General features: G+C 43.2%; 2 protein-coding genes across 2 annotated transcripts; one reads left to right on the forward strand and one right to left on the reverse strand.

Annotated features, from left to right (window-relative positions):
- Positions 1 to 491: 491 nt before the first annotated feature.
- Positions 492 to 5,550, reverse strand: LOC125247475 (gastrula zinc finger protein XlCGF7.1-like). The gene is made up of 2 exons (XM_048158796.1): positions 5,287 to 5,550; positions 492 to 2,223 (listed from the first exon to the last, which is right to left on the reverse strand). The coding sequence occupies exon 2, from the start codon at positions 2,216 to 2,218 to the stop codon at positions 1,283 to 1,285; it is 936 nt and encodes a 311-aa protein (XP_048014753.1). The 5' UTR covers positions 2,219 to 2,223; positions 5,287 to 5,550; the 3' UTR covers positions 492 to 1,282.
- Positions 5,130 to 20,080, forward strand: LOC125248164 (gastrula zinc finger protein XlCGF49.1-like). Its single transcript, XM_048159853.1, has 2 exons — positions 5,130 to 5,268; positions 18,274 to 20,080. Exon 2 carries the CDS (start codon positions 18,279 to 18,281, stop codon positions 18,780 to 18,782), a length of 504 nt encoding a protein of 167 aa, XP_048015810.1. The 5' UTR covers positions 5,130 to 5,268; positions 18,274 to 18,278; the 3' UTR covers positions 18,783 to 20,080.
- The last annotated feature ends 794 nt before the right edge of the window (positions 20,081 to 20,874 follow it).

The following is a 20,874-nucleotide window of genomic DNA, read 5'->3' on the forward strand; positions in this document are numbered from 1 at the left end:
TTTAAAATATTAAACATATGTGGTTCAAGCAATATGTGCATACACAGCAAAATCCCCAGAGTTAAATCAACTCTGCTCACATCACATATGGTCCCTCTATATAGTGTTAAAGTAACACTGAAGCAGAGTGAAAGTTAATGAGATAAATAAGTGATCAAGCTACGATTGAGCATTAATTATGAACACCAAATGTTAACAAGCATAATAATTAAAAAGAAACACAATAACTACAAAGGACTTCCAGCTACAGCCTTAGATGAAATCAACTGAAGATAAAAGTTGTTTAATCTCTCAAGATCTGATTAAACAACTCCACAAACAGCATTATCTTATTGACTTTAACTCTGCTTTGGTGTTATTTTAACTCTATGTACAGAGGGACCATATGTTTTCTGAGCAGAGTTGATTTAACTGTATATAGTCTGCAAACATAAAACACAACCCTGACTCTTTTTGTTAAATGTAAATTTTAATGATCAATAATAGCCATATAAAAGTATAAGCAAAAGGTATAAAAAGCTACAATAAGAAACAAAGCAAAAAATTCAGTCAAATTCGATCACCCATTATACATACAAAAGACTAATTTTATCTCATGTTTAACCACTACAGATACATCAGATCCAGTGGCAAATGTCAGAAGAACTAGCCAAGGTAAGGCTGTTCTCGGTATGGTAGATGAGCGTTGAGCATCCAGTGATTGCCTGGATCTCACAACTCCAAAAACGTCAGATCAAATTTTCAAATAGGCACTATTTCTTTATCAAACCACAGATTTGATCTTTAAACTAGTACATTCTTGTCTTGAAACTATATATCATGATGTACTGTATGTAATATCATAACATATATATAATAACGGTAATATGTTTAAATTATGCAAGTTTTCTAATCTGCTATTGACACTTGCTGGTTAGTGTGAGATGCATTCTGGGATACCTGGCCGTCTCAAGTCCGCAAAAGTCCTTGATAAAAGGGGCGGATCAAGAACACATCCTGGGATTTGAACTGTACTTGGCTAGATGTGAACTTTGAATTGGATCAGTACTCGGCAGCGACTGATGACGTTTTACAAGAACAGACAAGAACGCATATTAAGAAATGGATAACTAATAAATGAATGAATGAGGCAATTATATAGCACTTTACTATGTTCTACTGTATGTACACAATCACATCAGGGGTCGCTTCTCATTCACAACCTGGATAATTCAACAGCGCCAACTATAGGTGGAGAGGAGAGATTTTGCTGTGACTAATTTTCACAGAAGGGATTTTCTTGTTAAGCACATGAAGATGAACTACTTATTGTGGTTTCAGACTGGTGATGTGGTCTCTGCACTGCATGGATCTTCATGTGTATCTTCAGGTGACTTTTAGTAGTGAAACTCTTTCCACACTGATCACACGTGTGCGGCTTCTCTCCAGTGTGGATCCTCTCATGTGTTTTCAGAGATGATGATGTATTGAATCTCTTGTCACACTGTGAACACTTGTAAGGTTTTTCTCCAGTGTGGATCCTCTCATGTGTTTTCAGAGATGCTAACTGAGTGAATCTCTTGTCACAGTGTGAACACTTGTAAGGTTTTTCTCCAGTGTGGATCCTCTGGTGTGTTTTCAGAGATGATGACTGAGTGAATCTCTTGTCACAGTGTGAACACTTGTAAGGTTTTTCTCCAGTGTGAATTCTCTGGTGCTTTTTTAATTGGTCTGCTGTAGTATAAGTCTTCTCACACTCAAAGCACACATGATCTTTTACAGCATTGTGAACTTGCTGATGCGCATGTAAATTTTGCAGCAGTGAAAAACTCTTTCCACACACAGAACATGAATGTGGCTTCTCCTTCGTATGAACTCTCAGGTGTCTCTTCAGGTCTGATGACCCAACAAATGTTTTGCCGCACTGATCACATGTGAACGGCTTCTCTCCGGTGTGGATCCTCATGTGTTCTTTAAGGTGCGATGATTGACTGAAACTCTTTCCACACTGATCACATGAGAACGGCTTCTCTCCAGTGTGAACTTTCATGTGACGCTCAAGACTTTGTTTGGTTGAGAAACTCTTTCCACACTGAGTGCAGGTTGTAGATTTCTCAGCTCTTCTTTCCTTTAAAAATGTATTTTCAGTCTTTGAGCAACTCAGAGGTTTTTCTCCAGGTTTGTCATGATGTTTCTCCTCCACTTCACTCAGTTCTTCATTCTCTTCCTTCACTTCCATCAGCTCTGAAATAATAATAAAAAAAAAGGTTTTCAGTACATCAATATAATTTAAATAGAGAAATATAAAGTTAAAGGTCATAAAATTGAGACTTGCTGTGATAGACAACTGCTATAAAATATCCTGATCATTTTGATGCGTTTGTATTTTCATAAATTAATTGCATAAGTCCCTGAAACATTAACATTAATCTTCCAATTGTACAGACTCACCGGTCATCTCAACGACACAATCCAGGTGAAGATATAATGTGTGCTCCTGTGAAGTTCACTTAAATTGTTTTGAAATTTGTCTCAATTTTACTTTAGCTGCGCGTTTAACACGCTGAAAGTTCACTAAGAATGTCTGTAGACCACATATGATGTTTCTTCTGAATCTCTTTCCACTTACATGTTGAGGGAGAGAGGAGGGGTGCACAGATAAACGAGGAGAAAAGTTTGGGCAAGGTATATCCTGTGTTCTTTGGCAAATATCACTTTTTTAAAAAGACCAGGCTTCTGTGCACATACACACTCAAACATGCAAACCTATAGACTAAACATGTAAAAGAACAGCAAGAGTGCATTAAAGGGGGGTTAATGCCAGTTCATGTATTCTGACTTATTTACACTGTTAAAGAGCTGGATTCTCATGCTAAACGTGGCCAAAGTTTCAAAACACGAGTATTTCTGTGCCAAAAATTCTCTTCCAAATCCTTACAGGATTCGGGGTCTTTTTTCCAAGTATGGGCCTTAGTGACATAAACGGGGGCAGAATATTTTGTACGGGCATTTTATGTTAACTCATTTACGAGTGTTCCTTTAATACCACGTGCTTTAATGCATGTTGCTCTGATTGGTGGTTGTGTCAAAAATTCAGCCCAAACAAGAGAAACGCATCTCAAACCCTTGCACACCGTTTCCAGGAAACATGTTGTTTAACCTGGAAACCGTAGCAAAATGGTCACAGTTTGAGCTTGAACGTGCCCCTGGTTAGAGATGAGTAACTTCCTGGAAGTGATGTCACTGGAATGTACCATTATTTATAGAGGATTCTTTAATGAGGGTAACAGGGCTGACATTATTTAAATTGGGGACACCGGTATACTTATGAAAAAACATTGCTGAACAATAGACTATAGTAACACTTTATGATGACATAACCTTCTTCCTCCAACAGAAGGTCAGAAGTGAATTTCATAAAAAAGTCACTGTTATAAAATAATGGTAACACTTTATTTTAGGGTCTTTTACTAGTTGCATACTATAGCATTATAGCTAAAATATTGGCTGTTTATTAGTACTTATAAAGCACATATTAAGCCTTATTCTGCATGACCTTATTCTACATTCTTAATCCTACCCAATACCTAAACCTAACAATTAACTATAATAAGCAGTAAATTAAGAGTTTATTGACATAGTTAATCGTTTAAATTGTTCCCTATACTGGGACAAATAATGTAATGTAATGTTAACATAAAGCTAAGTAGTTTTTTAAGTTTGATAATCTGCTATGTCATGTTTTATTTATGTTTTGCTATCACGTTTATGACAAAGAAAAGGTTAATGTGTTGGTTTATAATGTCGTAACAAAGACTTTGGTAAAAATGGCATTTGAGCGAATACTTATGTCATAAACATTCATAAAACCTCCTTCAAAAACGTGTCACATTGCTGTCTTATGACCCCTTCAATAGTTACCGACTATACTTAGGACAATATGCAAGTGATTTTTGTATCATTGTGCATTCAATTTGCAAATTAAAAGTCCTGCTGAAAAAGAACAATCATAGCAAGGGAGAGGCCAAAAACCTTACCCTTATGAGAATAAATGCAATTTTAGTTATTTAAAATAATATTTAATTGACTTTACTTTGGTGTAATATTGATTAAACTATACACAGTATTGATATTTTTTTTTAAATCATATATTTATTTGTTGTTATAGCACTTCTATGTCTGGTTATATCTTAGGGACGCAAAAGGCACCGATTTCATGGATCGACCCTTAAATGTCACATGCTCACTGTCAGCCTGCCCATGTCAAAAAATACTATAGTAAAAGTGTTTTTGAACCAATGAATTTCCCAGAGTAAATTGATGCATACTATATAAATTAGAGTATTTACCACCCTTTGTTAATGAATGCTACAGCATACTGTAGTATTAACTATAGTGAACTGATAAACTGTTATAAATACTGTAGTATACTTTAGTTTTTACTACAGTAAACTGTAGTGTATATTGTAGTATAATACCCTATAGTTGTAGAAAATATTGTACAGTATTGGGTAATTTGTTTATATTACTACAGGAACTACAGCAACTATAGAATTACACATTAGTTCAAGTACAAATATGGTTTTAAAAGAAACTATAGTATAAATTACTATAGTATTTTTTCACCTGGGCATGTTTACCCCTCAATATGTTATGAGCATGTTTATTTTACTTGAGTTATTATATTATGCTAGTCACAAATAATTACTCAACATTCAGCTCTTAGCAACCAGGTTGTAAGAATAAAAGTAGTATTTGGGCGTTATAAAGCTTAAAAAAAAAAAAAAACTCTAATTAGTTAGAATTGGGTGGAAATACTGCCTTGGTGGCACTTTTTTCGTTTCTCCAATACTAGGGTCCTGCGGTCCTGGCACTGCTGTTCTCCGATTCGGTAGGTGGCGCTGTCACAAAAAAATAGGGTCCTAGGAATGCGGTCCTGAGCAGTGTTGCCAAGTCCGTGGTTTTCCCGCGGAATTGGGCTACTTTTACACTGTTGCCGCAGGTTGTTTTTCATGTCCGCGGGTTGAATCGACCCCAAATAACATGATATTTAGCCCCTCGAATGCGAATTTTACCAGGGGAGCCCCGCCAAAAAGGCGGACCCCCCTGAAATGCGATTGGGCTAGTTTTGAGGAGCAATTGGGCGGGTTTTGTTGTGAAAACCTGGCAACCCTGGTCCTGAAAGTGCAGCCTGCGGTATTGCAGACGGATAATATTGGGGATACAGCTGCATCTGAGCACAAAGAGGAGAGATCTGAGGAAGATCAGGCTCGACAACAGTGTTCAAAGGTAAAATAACTCGCCTACCGTTTGTAACGCGGTGTTTACGGAGCAAACAGGGATATCAGTTCAGCTCACTTGATGTCAGACCGACTTCACTGAGGCGATTGGCATTTCACAACCGGCGAATGTTGTGCCGTCCACAGCGTTACTTAATAAATAAAATAACTTAAAAGGAGCAACAGAAAAGACAGAAATAACCCGCATATATTCGGTGCTCGAATCACAGGTACAATACAGATCAACCGTTCAACGGGAGCGCGCAGCTCTTAAAGGGGCCACACCATATTTCTTCTCGTTACACGTCAGTGCTTCCCACAGGTTTGAAATATACTTGCGGTGGTAGCCGGGCAAAAAATCCTCCTATTACCCACGGCACAAAAATGGTCTACTACATGTGACAAACAAATAATGTGTGATTTTTAACAGCATTTTTATTTATTGAAATTAATTTTAATTAATAACATATTACATTTAATTACATACTAATATTATGCATTATTATGCATTGTAAATTATGCAAAATTACAGCATTTAAATGGTTTACATTTTCCTATGTTCTCCTAGTAAAATTTATTGTTGTCATATAGTGTCTCTCTCAGTGAATGTATTCAATAGGACACAGATTTTACTAGTAAACTTGCCTATTTATAAAATGAATAATCGTTGGTTGTAAATGTGTCAAATAATGCACATTTATTTCTGAATTTATTAGTGTTTTCTTCCTGTGGGGGAGACTACAATAATTCACTATGAATTAAATGGAAATCAAATTAAATACAATTTATTGTGTAATCAAAATACCAATAATGCCCAAAAGAAAAAGAAAAAAACTTAGCGTGTGACTTTTAATTATAAACAAGCCCGAAATACACCAGGACTCTTATTTTGAAATGTCTGTACTATTGCAGGCAGATCCTTCAGATTCTTACAATCGTCTAAAACATTTTATATAAAGGCCATAAAGTAGACATTGTAATAATTCATCAACTTGAGTTCATTAGCAATCGCTTGGCATAAATCTGCACTTTTCATTGATTGAGAATCACTTTGAAGCAGTCTGAAGCGCTGTTGCGTGAGCTTGTAGAACTCGCAACAGCGCCCCCTTGTGACTTTGCAAAATGCAGTGCCCGTTTGGATGTTAGCGGGAGTAAACAGTTCTGATGCACACATAACGAGCAGGTTCGAAACGACTAGTTAATCGATCGTGGATGGTTTCATTATCTTGCGCGGGTATAAAAGTATAAGAGGATAAAAATAATAAAAGCAAAAATGTGTCTCCGAATATACTTGGGCGGCCGTTATTATATGTGGGCGGCCCACCCAAGTAAAGGCTATGTGTGGGAAGCACTGCAGGTTATTATTAAACTTTATTTAACATACTCATTAATGTACTGAGATATTGTTACATAAACGCTTGATATGTAGTTTAAACTTCGTGCTAAGAAATAAAGATGAAATCACGGAGTCACCCATCAAGTCATGTCCCAATAAAGATATGCTAACTTTAAATTAATTAAACAATAGACGAATGAGTTTATGTTGAAATAAAACTATTGAGTTTGTCTGGGCTCACATTCTGTTCCCGCATGATAACAATATGCAAGATCCACTCATTTCAAACTCCCTAAATTATATTAACATCTACTATACCACCTTTATTTCACTGTTAAACATCTAAATTATTATAGACATGTAGAGATTATAATCTCGTGAGGGAATCGTAAATAAACCCTGTTAGGAAATTCTAATAGAATAAATAGTATTTAATACATATAGCAGTATGTAACTCTATAAATATGTATATATTATATTATATACATTATTTATTTATTAAAATTTTAACATTCAAATTGTAATAATAATATAAAGATACTGAATAATGAAAATAAACTGCACAGTTCTTTTTGGAACCTTATAAAAAGGGGCTCTATTCAGCACCAAAAAGAATTCTACTATTGTTACAAGCCAAAGACCCTAATTTGGTACTGTTTAGAACCATTTTTCTTAAGTTAAAAGTTATTTTTAAAGTCTAATACAGTAAATGTTGAAATTGATCACAGTTATACTGTAATGTGAATGTCTATAATGTAAAAATATAAATTTCATTATTTTTATAGAAACATCAGAACGAGTATTAGTATCAGTGATACTGGCCTTCATTTATATATAAAAAAGATGCAATTAAACAAATATTTAAAATATACTGTCGTTATTCGCAAAAGGGCATTCTCTAGCCATCTGAGCAGAGAATTATTTTGCCACCATGATTGATTGTGATAAGAAACCACATATCTATTTTTTGTGTTCCTCTCCCAAAGGAAATCTGGATTATTTTATTTTTTATTGTTTTGAAACAATATTATGTAGGTGCAGTTCCACACATTAAAGATGGCAAACCATGCAGGACAATGACGGAAAGCTCATCCACCGTTAGAACCTGTTAACACTGGTGTTCCACCCTGTTATGCTACTTTCCACCCTGTTAGACAAGTAATTTTAAATAATAATTTGACAGCAACGTTAAATATTTGGCATACTTTTGTCTTATTTTGTGAGGTGAGGAGCACTAACAGCATATATATGTTTTTGAGCAAAAAAAATATTTGCCATCCTATTGGCAAAAATGGGCACAAAAAAGTACCTGATTTTCATGGCCAGTGTCTGAACAATCTACCTGTCACTATTTTGGTAGAATGCTAAAAACATGAAAATCATGAACCGTTTTTTCACTTATGAAGCCAAAATGTTACCGCATACCAGGAATGACCCTTATGCAAAATTAATAGACTCCTTTTATTTAAGTTCTCCATTTGACCATGCATTTTATTTATTATTTTCACTCTTTTAGACTCCAATTTATTGTTTTGTTTTGAATGCAAGTGAAATTCCAGAAATTACAGCATTGAAAACAAGTTTTAACCCATTTGTTTAGTTCAGTGCTGTTGTTACTTAGTCAAAAACCGAAATAAAACAGTAAATAAATATCAGTTCTGTGTATCAGTTATATCAGTCTGAGACAGGGAGAGTTCTCTATATATCCTAATTATTGTTAATATGTAATTCATTTTTCCAGGAGCTCATTGCTTCTACCTTCAGTTAAACTGCTAACAGTGATTGTAAATGAATTGCCTAAATTATTACATTATTTGCTAACTGCATTTCTTTAAATTGTAATGTTAATCATGCATTCTCTGTAAAGCTGCTTTGAAATATGTATCGTGAAAAGCGCTATACAAATAAATGTGAATTGAATTGAAGTTTTCAGTTTCTGCACATAAAAATATCTAATTACTTGATTACAATGAATGTTGTTATCATAAAATCAAACCATGTTTCATAGTTATAGTTAATTTAGTTATTTAGCAGTAGTGGTTGATAAAGATGAGTGTCATTAGTGTTTGTTTTTGTGTTATTGATGTTTAATCCATGTCATATTGTGAGAAATAACAGTATTGTCTTTCAATAGAGCAGTTTTATAGTCTTTCCTCATCTATCCTGACTCAAATAATCAGTTTCTAACAGCAAACACTCAGAATAAAGTGAGATGATCTGAATGTCTTGTTGAATGAGTGTTGATAGTCTGAAGATCATCAATATTAACAGAGAAACTGCTGAAAACACTCTTTATTTCATGCCAATAGTTCCTGTTTTCACCTCATTTATTATGCTGATCCAGGGCTCCAGACTGTGCCTAAAACGGTCGCATTTGCGACTAAAAATATTAATTTGCGAGTGATATTTTTGCTGAGGTCGCCATTGGCGACAAATTCACACATTATGACTGTAAAATTTGCATGTTATATGCGTCTTCCGTGACCAGTAGCCTATCACATCATTTGCTGCGTTGACGTAATTAAATGGTAGGGAAAAACTTCACACACCAAACAGACGCCAGAGAACTAGAGCTGATAAAGCCAACTGTGTTATTGCCTCGCATCGCCTGCATCGGTGCAAAACAGCTGCATTTGATCACACTATCTACTCCTGCGTAAAGGAGACAACTGCCTATTTCTTCAAATAAATCTGTCTATATTCATCATTCAAAAGGGGAAGCCAGCTCTACAGACTGCAGAGACACACACAATGCAGTGCGTGTTTACCATTTGAATATCACTGATGCTGATCACTTTCATTATTCCACTCTGCTCATGCTCATCAGATAAATTTAAGGTTCATTAAAAGTCTTCAGTACCTTAAACAGTATAACAAGAGGATGAACAATCATTTTAAGGCGTCTTAAAATGAAATCGCGATATTCCCTAATGTGATTATTATTAATTTCATTAAATAAATGCGAGCGCTGCATGTTTTAAAGTCAAAAGATGGCACTGTTGCGCATTCTTCAGAGCAGCTCACATCCAATGATTAGCGCACATTTGTCAACCCATTGCTTATGAACTAATGCTGATCAATTATCACAAAGTTTACTTTATATTATTATAATGTAATGTATTGTAAACGTTTGTAGCATCGTAATTTCTAATCCTCATCTGAATTTGAATGAGCAGCAAAAGTAAAGTACAGACATTTCAAAATAAGAGTCCCGCAGTATTTCAAAGTAATCAAAGTCAATTAGCCTATATCAATTGCCCCTTTAATATGTTTATATATTTATTTCCATTTGATTCAAAGTAAACTGCTGTAGCTTCAGGACGGAAGGACTAAGAACATTATTTGACACACATTATTCAATATAAAGATTTCACTCGCATCAGGGTTATTATAGTTAAAACCATTAAAAAAAAGTATTGCTTGAAATAAATAATGCTAAAATAAAAATCTATACAAACTAAACAGACATGTTTAAAAACAACAAAACAAAACGTATAGATATAAAGTATAGATATTTAATAGTTCTCACCACAGAAACATGGGATTTGTGCCTAAAATGTTTTAAAACCATAATTGAAAGATCAGTGTACCTCATTCATTTTTTTTATAGCAGTTGTTTATTACACTTTCCTGTTCATACTATATTTCTCTCTTTGAATTATTTTGATTTACTGAAAATGAAATTATAGTTCCCTTTCAGTTGGTCACATTCGACGTATGTTAGTAGTGACCGACGATTTAGGATATCGCCAGAGAGACCTATCAGCTTCGAGTGAAACGAAACAAGCCAATGGAATTGGCATGCGATATTTGCATAATGCGCACCGCCCCTGCCAGCTGGGTATAAATACGGAAGCGGATGCAATCGCACTCTGTCTTTCGCTTCGGAGCCAACCTGTGTGTTCCTGATATCAGACTGAGAGTGACTTCTCAAGCCTTTAAAGAGCTTTTTTTGTGCAGTGCTGGTGTTGCCGCAAGCTTTACCAGAGTGAGCTTTTCGAGCTATTTATACAGCTCTCAACTGCTGTATTCACAGCATTGTTGTCCCATTTAGTTTGCGATTTGGGCCGATTCCTTTGCACGTGTGAAACAGGGAGTGGTTTACCTGCAGTCACATCGCAGCTGTTCCCTGTGTGCTTCAGCACAAAGAGCAAGAGCTGAATTTCCCCCTTCTAAAAGAGCTTCACAGATGAATCCTGCATCTTTTTCAAGATGTCATTTCATCTCTGTGTTACTGGATGCGGTCGTTCCCTGGTCCCCGCTGATTGTCACAATCGTTGCGTCACATGTGTGGGCATTCAGCATGCTGAAGCAGTTTTTGTGGATAGTTCATGTTCTCACTGCGGGAACATGACTATCTCAGTGTTGAGGTCTAGACTCTCGTTCCTTGGTTCTCAGGGGGCGGGGGTCCCCTCCCCTATGCCCCGTATGGCCGTTTTCTCCGGCTCCAGCCAGGGGAGCGGCACGTCGGCGTGTAGGCAGGTTCAGCGGGCCCCTATCCCCTCTACAACACTGCAGCCTGTGGTGTTGCCGGAGGATCGTGGTGGTCCCTCTCTCGAGCGACCATCCGTTTCCTTCGGTACGCCGGCGGACGAGCAGATGTACATTGCAGCATCGGAAGGTGAGCTTGAGTCCTCGGGAGATGAAGACTCGGCTGCACTACCTCCCCCCGGGACCGTAGCATTGTCTGAGGCCAATCCCGAGTTGACGGCTATGCTTTCCCGGGCCACCGAGAAGGTCAGGCTCATCTGGAATCTGGACGATTAGTATCTCGGGGCGGCCTGCGGCCTGTGCCCCGCCCCGGTACCTTTCTTTCCGGAGGTGCATGAGGAGGTGACCAAGTCATGGAGAACACCGTATAGCATTCGTGCCAGGACTGGTTCCTCTACCGCCTGGCGAATGATGCAATTGAGCACGGTATGAAGTCAGGGTTCTACAGCCCCTACTTCATTGTACCCAAGAAGGGCTGTGGGCTACGGCCAATCCTTGATTTGCATGTCCTGAATTGGTCCCTTCACAGGCTGTCGTTTAAGATGCTTATGCAGAAATGCATTTTCAAATGCATCTGTCTCCAGGATTGGTTTGCAGCGATTGCATAATTCCATGTCTCGATTCTGCCTCGACACACCCTTTCTACGGTTTGCGTTCGAGGGTTGGGCATATCAGTACAAGGTCCTACCCTTCAGGCTGGCCCTGTCGCCCCGCATCTTTATGAAGGTTGCGGAGGTGGCCATTATTCCGCTCAAGGAACAGGGCGTTCGCATTCTCAACTACCTCGATGACTGGCTCATTCTGGCCAGCTCACAAGAGCAGTTGTGCGAACACAGGGACCTGGTGTTAGTTCACCTCAGCCGGTTGGGTCTTTGGGTCGACTGGGACAAGAGCAAACTCACCACCATGCCGAGGATCTCTTATCTCGGTATGGAACTGGACTCGGTCGCCCAGACAGCGCACCTCAAGCGGATCAGCAGTAGACTCTCTTTGTGTAAGCTGGGTGGCTGGAGCGAGGGTATTTATACCCACCTGGCAGGGGCAGTGCGCATTATGCAAATATCGCATGCCAATTCCATTGGCTTGTTTAGTTTCACGCAAAGCTGATAGGGCTCTCTGGCGATATACTGACGTACGTCTCCATTCCCTCCCCTAGGGAACGAGGGTTCCCTTTCAGTCGGTCACGTTCGACGTACGTCAGTAGTGACCGACGAATTGGGATATCGCTAGAGAGCCCCTATCAGCTTCGAGAGAACTAAAACAAGCCAATGGACATTGGCGTGCGATATTTGCATAATGCGCACCTCCCCTAACAGGTGGATATAAAAAGGGGGGCAGATGCAATCGCACTCTGTCTTTCGCTTCGGAGCCTACCTGGTGTCCTGCGGCTGTGAGAACTTCAAGCCTCTGAAGAAGTTTCGGCGCTTGTGTTGGTGTGACGACGCCTGCAGCGAGGTCGCGAGTTGGAGTGAGCCGGGTGGAAACATCTGCTGTTTCTCAGCGTTCCGCTGTAATTCCACTGGTTGGTCTGCGATTTGGTCCGGTTCCTCCCGTGTTTTTCTAAACACGTCGTGACGCTCCCTGTGTGTCTCGACACAAAAGAGCTGAAGTTTCCCCTTCTAAAAGAGCTTCACAGACAGACACTGCGTCTTTTTCAAGATGTCATTCTGTCTGTGCATTTCTGGAGGCGGTCGTTTCCTATCCTCTCTGACGGCCACGATCACTTTCTCTCATGTCTGCTTAGCGTGCTGAGACTGTGTTTGTGGGTGGTCATATTTTCTTATGAGAATATGTCCACGTCGGCGCGTTGTTTGCTCGCCTTTCTCGTAAGGGCTTGAGCGCTCAGCGCGCCGTGTGCCGTCGAGTTGCCGGCTGACAGCGCGCGTTGCCACGGCAACCCTGCGCGCTGTCTGGCGCTCTAGATGCACGGTCGAGACTCGGCTGCCTTAATGAGGTGGAGTCCCCTCACTTATTCCCCGATCTAGTTATTTTTCTGAATCAGAAAAGTGCTACTTTGGTTAATAAGCCTGGGTGACCAGAGGATCACAGTGGGGCAATACCCGCCGAGCCATTCTCCGTGGGCCCCCCACTCCTCTAGTGCATCGCAAACATGTTGTGACTGTGTTCGTGGGTGGATCATGTTTAGAAACAACATGGCCACGTCGGTGCCCAGTGCGCCGTGTGTCGTCCAGTTGGGCGGCCACGTTCACTGTCCAACATGGCTGGTAGCTTCTGCATGGGTTGCTGGTCCTCCTTAAAAATAAATAAATAAATAAATGGAGGACCTAACATCTTAGTCAGGGCTCCAGCAGAGGATCAGATGTCGACTGCTACATTGGAGAGAGTATTGTTGGGCTCTGAACATGAAGATGAGGCTGAGCGTCCCACGGTTGTGGCGTGCTCATGCCGAATCGGATTCAGACTTGGCAACCATGCTTTCCCGGGCCCCTGGGGGTGTCGTGCGACGCGTACTCGCCTTGCCCCGCCCCCTGGCTTAGCCCGGATGTGCATGAGGAAACTTGGCAGTTTGTGGCCTTTTTTGGTGTCAGTATGGAACGCCAAAAGGGTCATAATCTGCACCACAAGTTTTTTCTCTCTCACTACCCCCTAGGGTGGGGTGGCAGTGCTACAGGCACACCACCTCTGCCCTGCATGAGTCTTGGCCCCCGGAAAGTCTGTGGTAGGTGAAAGCACTCATTGCATGGGGGTAGTTCTGAGTCGGGGTTGAGCTACGCAGGGTGCAAATCATAGCGCAGGCCCCTGGCCAGACAATGTCCACCATGGTGGTCCAGAAACACCCCTGGCGAGTCTTGCTGGGATGTGCCGTCGTCAAAGTATGCTTTCTCGATGCGCTCATCTTACAAACTGGCCTTAAACCCAGCCCGCTCAGCCCGCAGTCACTTGACTAGCGGGAGACGGTCCTGGAGATATGGCGACCTGGAGCTGACGTAAACGGTTCTTTGGGGGACGATGCTCGCATCACTCCCTCCCCCGGAGGAGGGCCGGGTGGAGAATTTGGTCTGTTCCGCCGCTGGCTCTCCGGAGTCCAACGGTACCCACTAAGAACTGTTTTCCGATCCTCTACGTCCCAAGAGTGTGGCTGGCGGTGTGCAGCGCCTCGCGTTGCTACTCCCAGCCCCCTCTCACCTCGCCAGCAGGTGTCAGTGTGTCGGTGCAGGCCGCGCCCCGTGTGCCGTCTCCCATACGCACTGCTACCTCACAGAGTCTGATCACACTCTGGGCCGCTACCATGCCGCCCGAGTCGGGTCCCCGTACTCTGGTTCGCTGCCCCACCCCCGGTACGTCTGTGGTGCGTTTGGTTCTGCTGGCTCGGTGTCTGGAAGCCTGGTTAGTGCCCCCAGCCCGTCCCGCTGGCTCATTCATACTATCAGACTCGGCTATGCGATTCAGTTCGCCCGGTGTCCTCCGGCGTTCAGGGGTGTTCACTTCACTTAGGTGTCGTTGGACATTGCTCCTGTTCTCCGAGTGGAGATTGCTGTCCTCCTGGCGAGGGATACAATCAAGCCGGTCCCTCCAGCCGATTTGAAGTCAGGTTCAGCCCAACTTCATTGTACCCTTAAGGGCGGTGGGTTATGGCCAATCCTGGATCTGCGCGTCTTGAACCGGTACCTTCAGGCTGCCGTTTAAGGCGCTCATGCAGAAGCGCATTTTCGAGTGCGTCCGTCCCGGGGTTTGGTTTGCAGCGTTTGACCTGAAGGATGCGTACTTTCATGTCTCGATTCTGCCTCGCTCGGGTCGAGCGTGTCAGTACAAATTCCTACCCTTCGGGCTGGCCCTGTCGCCCCGCGCCTTTACAAGGTTGCGGAGGTGGCCATTGTTCCCCTCAAGGAACAGGGCGTTCGCATCCTCAACTGCCTCGACGTCTGGTTGTTCCTGGCCAGCTTGCGAAAGCAGTTGTGCGTACACAGGGAGATGGTTTAGCTCACCTCAGCCTGTTGGGTCTTTGGGTCAGCTGGGACAAGAGCAAACTCGCCCCCGGGCAGAGGATCTCTTTTCTCAGTCTCGAGCTAGACTCGGTCGCCTGGATTGTGCGCCTCTCTGAGGAGCGCGTCCAGTCGGTGTTGAACTGCCTGAGTTCGCTCAAGCGCAGGATGGCGGTCCCACTGAAGGACTTTTGAGGCTTCTGGGGCATATGGCATCTGCAGCCGCGTTCCGCCGCTCAGGTTGCTCCATATGAGGCCGCTTCAACACCGGCTCCGCGGCTGGGTCCCGAGATGGCCGTGGCAGCGCAGCACGCTCAGTGTCCTCGTGACACGGAGCTGCCGCCCTACCCTCATCCGGTGGTTGGACCCTTTGTTCCTGCGGGCGGGAGTGCCCCTTGGACGCTGTGGTCCACACAGATGCCTCTACCACCGGATGGGGGGGGGCCACGTACAATGGGCATGCAGTTTCGGGTCTTGGACGGGGCCTCGACTGCATTGGCATATCAATTGCCTCGAGTTGCTAGCAGTATGTCTTGCACTGGGCCGCTTCAAGGAGCTGCTGTCAGGCAAGCACGTACTGGTCCGCTCGGACAAGCACTGCGGCAGTTGCGTACATCAACCATCAGGCTGGTCTACGCTCCCGTCGCATGTCGCAACTCGCCTGCCATCTCTTGCTTGGAGTCAGAAGCATCTGAGGTCGCTTCAGGCCACTCATGTCCCAGGTGTGCTTAACCGTGCAGCCTACGAGCTCTTACGGCAGCCTCCACTTGCGGGCGAGTGGCGGCTCCATCCCCAGGCGGCCCAGCTGGTCTGGCAGTACTTCGGTGAGGCCCAGGTAGTCCTGTTGCCTCCCCAGGAACTGCCCTCGGCCAGTGGTTTTCCCTGACCGGCGACTCGCTCGGCACGGATGCCCTGGCACTCAGCTGGCCCCGTGGCCTACGCAATATGCGTTTTCCCCTAGTGAGCCTTCTCGCACAGTTCCTGTGCTAGGTCAGGGAGGATGAGGAGCAGGTCTTGTTAGTGGCTCCGTATTGGTCACTCGGACCCGGGTTTCGGACCTAATGCTCCTCACGACAGCCCCTCCTTGGCCGATTCCTCTGAGGAAGGACCTCCTGACTCAGAGACGGGGCTTCCTATGGCACCCGCGTCCCGACCTGTGGAAACCTCCACGTGTGGTCCCTGGACGGGATGCGGAGGTTCTGGGTGATCTCCCGCAGGCGGTCGTAGACACCATCACTTCCGCTAGAGCTCCTTTCACGAGAAGCCTCTATGCGTTGAAGTGGAACCTATTCGTTGAATGGTGCTCCTCTCGCAAGACGAGAGGACCCCCGATCATGCTTGGTCAGATCTATGCTTCCTTCCTGCAAGAGGGTTTGGAGCGAAGGCTGTCTCCCTCCACCCTCAAGGTGTATGTTGCCACTTCGCTGCACATCACCATGCAGTTGATGGCAAGCCCTGGGGAAACACGATCTGATCATCAGGTTCCTGAGGGGGGCGAGGGGACTGAATCCTCCTCGCCCACCCTCCTTACCCTCTAGGGATCTCTCCTTAGTTCTTAGCTAACTTCGGCGTCATCCCTTGAGCCTTTGCAATTAGTCGAGTTAAAAGTACTGTCTCTTAGACCGTCCTCCTGGTTGCATTGGCCTTATTTAAGAGGGTAGGGGACCTGCACGCATTTTCGGTCGACGAATCGTGCCTGGAATTTGGGCCTGGGGATTCTCACGTCATCCTGAGACCCCGGCCTGGATATGTGCCCAAGGTTCCTACCACTCCCTTCAGTGATCAGGTAGTGAACCTGCAAGCGCTGCCTTCGGAGGAGGCAGACCCAGCCCTGGCTTCGCTCTGTCCAGTTCGCGCCCTGTGTGTTTTACGTGGATAGAACTTGAAGCTTAGGACCTCAGATCAGCTCTTTGTCTGTTACGGAGACCAGCAGAAGGGAAAGGCTGTCTCCAAGCAGAGGATGGCCCACTGGTTAGTGGATGCCATCGCCCTGGCTTACGTTTCCCAGGGCGTGCCTTGCCCGTTCGGGTTGAGAGCCCACTCCACCTAAAAAAGAGGAGTGGCCTCTTCCTGGGCGCTGGCTCATGGCGCCTCGCTGACAGATCTGTAGAGCTGTGGGCTGGGCGACACCCAACACGTTGGCTAGGGTTTTTAGCTTACGTGTAGAGCCGGTTTCTTCCCGTGTACTCGCTTCCACCAGCCGGTAGACGCGTTGAACCTGTTCTATGTGTCGGCTTGCAATGCCACTCCCGCCCCCTGGGCCGGATATGTGCATCTGTTGACTCCAGTCGTGTTCCCCGTTCGGTGAACCCTGTTGAGTTCCTCCGCCTCCCCCTTCGGCTCGGACATTGCGGAGTGTCTGATGCCAGACCATCATCCATCTTCGATGTTGTCTGTTGGTTGGGGTCCATATGTTGCAATCCCTCTACGTGAGTGATTCCATATGTGTATTGTCCACGGTTACTCCCTACGGTGAGCCTGTGTCTTTCCCTTAGCAGAGCTTCTGCTTCACCTGTCAGATGAGTCTCCCCCTACTCAGGTGGAGCCATCCCAGGGACTCATATGCGTTCTGCCCTGCGGGCCAGTCCATATGTTTCCATGTAAATTCCTTCTCCTCTGGGTAGGTAGTGGTTTCCGCAGCGTTCCTTACGGGTTCGCTTCCCCAGTGTAGTCTAGTTTACTTAGTGGGTATATCGGAACAGCAGTAGACTTCCCGGCGTAAGCTCGCCCCCTTCTCCGTCCCCTTGGTGCGACGGGCGGCTAGAGCCTGCGCTGGGCACTGGAAGGGGTTTCGTAACTGTGGCGTTTTAGTTGGGATCCCAATTCGTCGGTCACTACTGACGTACGTCGAACGTGACCGACTGAAAGGGAACGTCTCGGTTACGTATGTAACCCTCGTTCCCTGAAGGAGGGAACGGAGACGTACGTCCCGTCGCCACAGTTTCTGTACCCTCGCTGCAGTGCGGACACCGGTTGTCTCCTCAGCGAAAAACAGAGTGCGATTGCATCTGCCCCCCTTTTATATCCACCTGTTAGGGGAGGTGCGCATTATGCAAATATCGCACGCCAATGTCCATTGGCTTGTTTTAGTTCTCTCGAAGCTGATAGGGGCTCTCTAGCGATATCCCAATTCGTCGGTCACTACTGACGTACGTCTCCGTTCCCTCCTTCAGGGAACGAGGGTTACATACGTAACCGAGACGTTACATACATAACCAAGATGTTTTTTCTTCTTTCATTTCAGACCTGATGGAAGTGAAGGAGGAGAGTGAAGAACTGAGTGAAGTGGAGGAGGAACATCTTGTCAAATCTGGAGAAAAACCTTTGAGTCGCTCAAAGACTAAAAAGACATTTTTAAAGAATAGAAGAGCCAATAAATCTTTCACTTGCACTAAGTGTGAAAAGAGTTTCACAACCAAACAAAGTCTTGATCGTCACATGAGAGTTCATACTGGAGAGAAGCTGTTCACATGTGATCAGTGTGGAAAGAGATTCAGAACAAAGCAAAGTCTTGAGTATCACATGAGGATCCACACTGGAGAAAGACCATTCTCATGTGATCAGTGTGGGAAAAGTTTCATGAAATCATCTGGCCTCAAAGAACACATGAGAATCCACACCGGAGAAAAGCCGTTCACATGTTATCAATGTGGAAAGAGTATGACAAAATCATCACACCTTAAGAGTCACATGAGGATCCACACCGGAGAGAAGCCATTCACATGTGATCAAGTGTTGCAAATCATTTCTTAGGGCATCACATCTGAAGAGACACCTGATCGTTCATATTAAGGAGAAGCCACATTCATGTTCTGTGTGTGGAAAGAGATTTTCACTGCTGTGCAGTTTAGAAGTACATCAGAAAATACATACTGGTGTAAGAGAGTATGTGTGCTTTGAGTGTGAGAAGACGTTTACTACAGCAAAGTGTTTAAAACTGCACCAGATGATTCACACTGGAGAAAAACCTTACAAATGTTCACACTGTGACAATAGATTCAGTCGGTCATCATCTCTGAAAACACATGAGAGGATTCACACTGGAGAAAAACCTTACAAGTGTTCATACTGTGACAAGAGATTCAGTCGGTCAGGACATCTGAAAAGACATGAGATGATCCACAGCAGAGAGAAGCCACACACTGTGATCAGTGTGGAGTTTCTCTATTAAAAGTCACGAAAATTCACATAAAGATCTCACATGTAATTCTAATATGTATCTATAATTCTCTATTATGCCAGACAAGTAATTTGGTGATGTCACTTTTGTAAAAAAAACATTCAAACGCACATACCTAAAGACTAAACATGTAAATGAATAAAAAAGTACATTAAAAGTCAGTAGGAAAAGAGTCGTTTAAGCATTCAAGATGACTTGACTTGTATTATTACTCCCTGAGGCTGTAACTGTCTGTCACTAACTGTCCAGAGCTGAAGCTCATCATTGAAAGTGTGCTGCAGAGACCGATCCATATAAGAGAGCAGAAGAAACAGTAATGGAGAGAGGTTCACTTCTCCCCTGCTCCAGACTTGTGCTTTAAGAACTCCTTAATTCTGTTGAAATTGCGAACTTGTGTGTTCTTCTGCTGTGAGTTGTGTTACCCAGTATTCATGTTGATTGCCAGTGTTGAAAGATCTTTAATCCTGTTGAATCGGAAAACCTGTGTGTTATCCTGTTAAAAGTAAACTCTGAATTCCCTGTTGTCTGCTGTGATACAGCTAGTGAGTTTCTACCCAAGTCTCTTTCTTTGTTACAGTATATTAAGCCATTGTATCTTTGTTTAATGGTTGGAAGCTGTAGGAAGAGGGTGCCAATTTATTTTCTATCTAATGTTTGTCCCTGTTTTTAGTTGGTCAGGGAGTTGAGGAAAACTTGTGTTGTATATTTCTTTGTTACCTGATTAGGTAATTTATTCCTATCTCTCTATTAGTAAGCTGATGTTTTGTTTGTTGTTTTGGTCTGGCTTTCTCTTGAAGACATTCAATGCTTCCCTTTTCTTGTGTACATTTATTTTATGAAATTCAATAAACTGTTTACTTTTGGCAACTCATGCAATTGTTTTATTTCTGGGGCAGAGGACTGAAGTGAACCCTCCATATTTATTTTTACTTATGTTATCATTTTCAACGCTGCTCGTCCTGTGCTCTGTGTGGTCCCAAAGCTCCAGTATAGTGTAACAAGCACCGTCCTCTGGATGAGACCTTAAGATGAGGTCCAGACTGTCTGTATCAGTAAAAATCCCATGGCACTTCTTGTAAAGTGTAGGGGTGTAACCCGGTGTCCTGGCCTAATTCCCTCCATTGGCCCTTATCAATCATGGTTTTCTAATTATTCCTGTAGTTTTCAAGTAGGGCTGAATGATTCAGAAAAATAATCAAATTTTATTATTATTTTTTTAACCAATATTGCAATTGCGATTTAATATGTGATTGTATTTTAAGCCTTTTATCTTCTCTATTATTCAACAATCGTTTTTGTGAATTGTGGGGTCATTCCATAGGCGTAATGGTTTTTATACTGTACAAACCATATTTTCTCTCCCCCTACCCCTAAACCTACCCATCACAGGAAACTGTGCACGCTTTTACTTTCCCACAAAAACTCATTCTGTATGATTGATAAACCTTTTGAAAAGTGGGGACATGGGTAATGTCCTCATAAGTCACCCTCTCCTTGTAATACCTATGTCATACCCATGTCATTATACACATTTGTGTCCTGATATGTCACAAAAACGTGCGCGCACACACACACACACACACACACACACACACACACACTCTATCTTCCAACTCTCACTCTAAAAACACAGTCACACTCACTCACACATACACACAAGAAACA

This window comes from Megalobrama amblycephala, linkage group LG1 (genome assembly GCF_018812025.1).
Source record: "Megalobrama amblycephala isolate DHTTF-2021 linkage group LG1, ASM1881202v1, whole genome shotgun sequence".
NCBI classification, from domain to species: Eukaryota; Metazoa; Chordata; class Actinopteri; order Cypriniformes; family Xenocyprididae; genus Megalobrama; species Megalobrama amblycephala.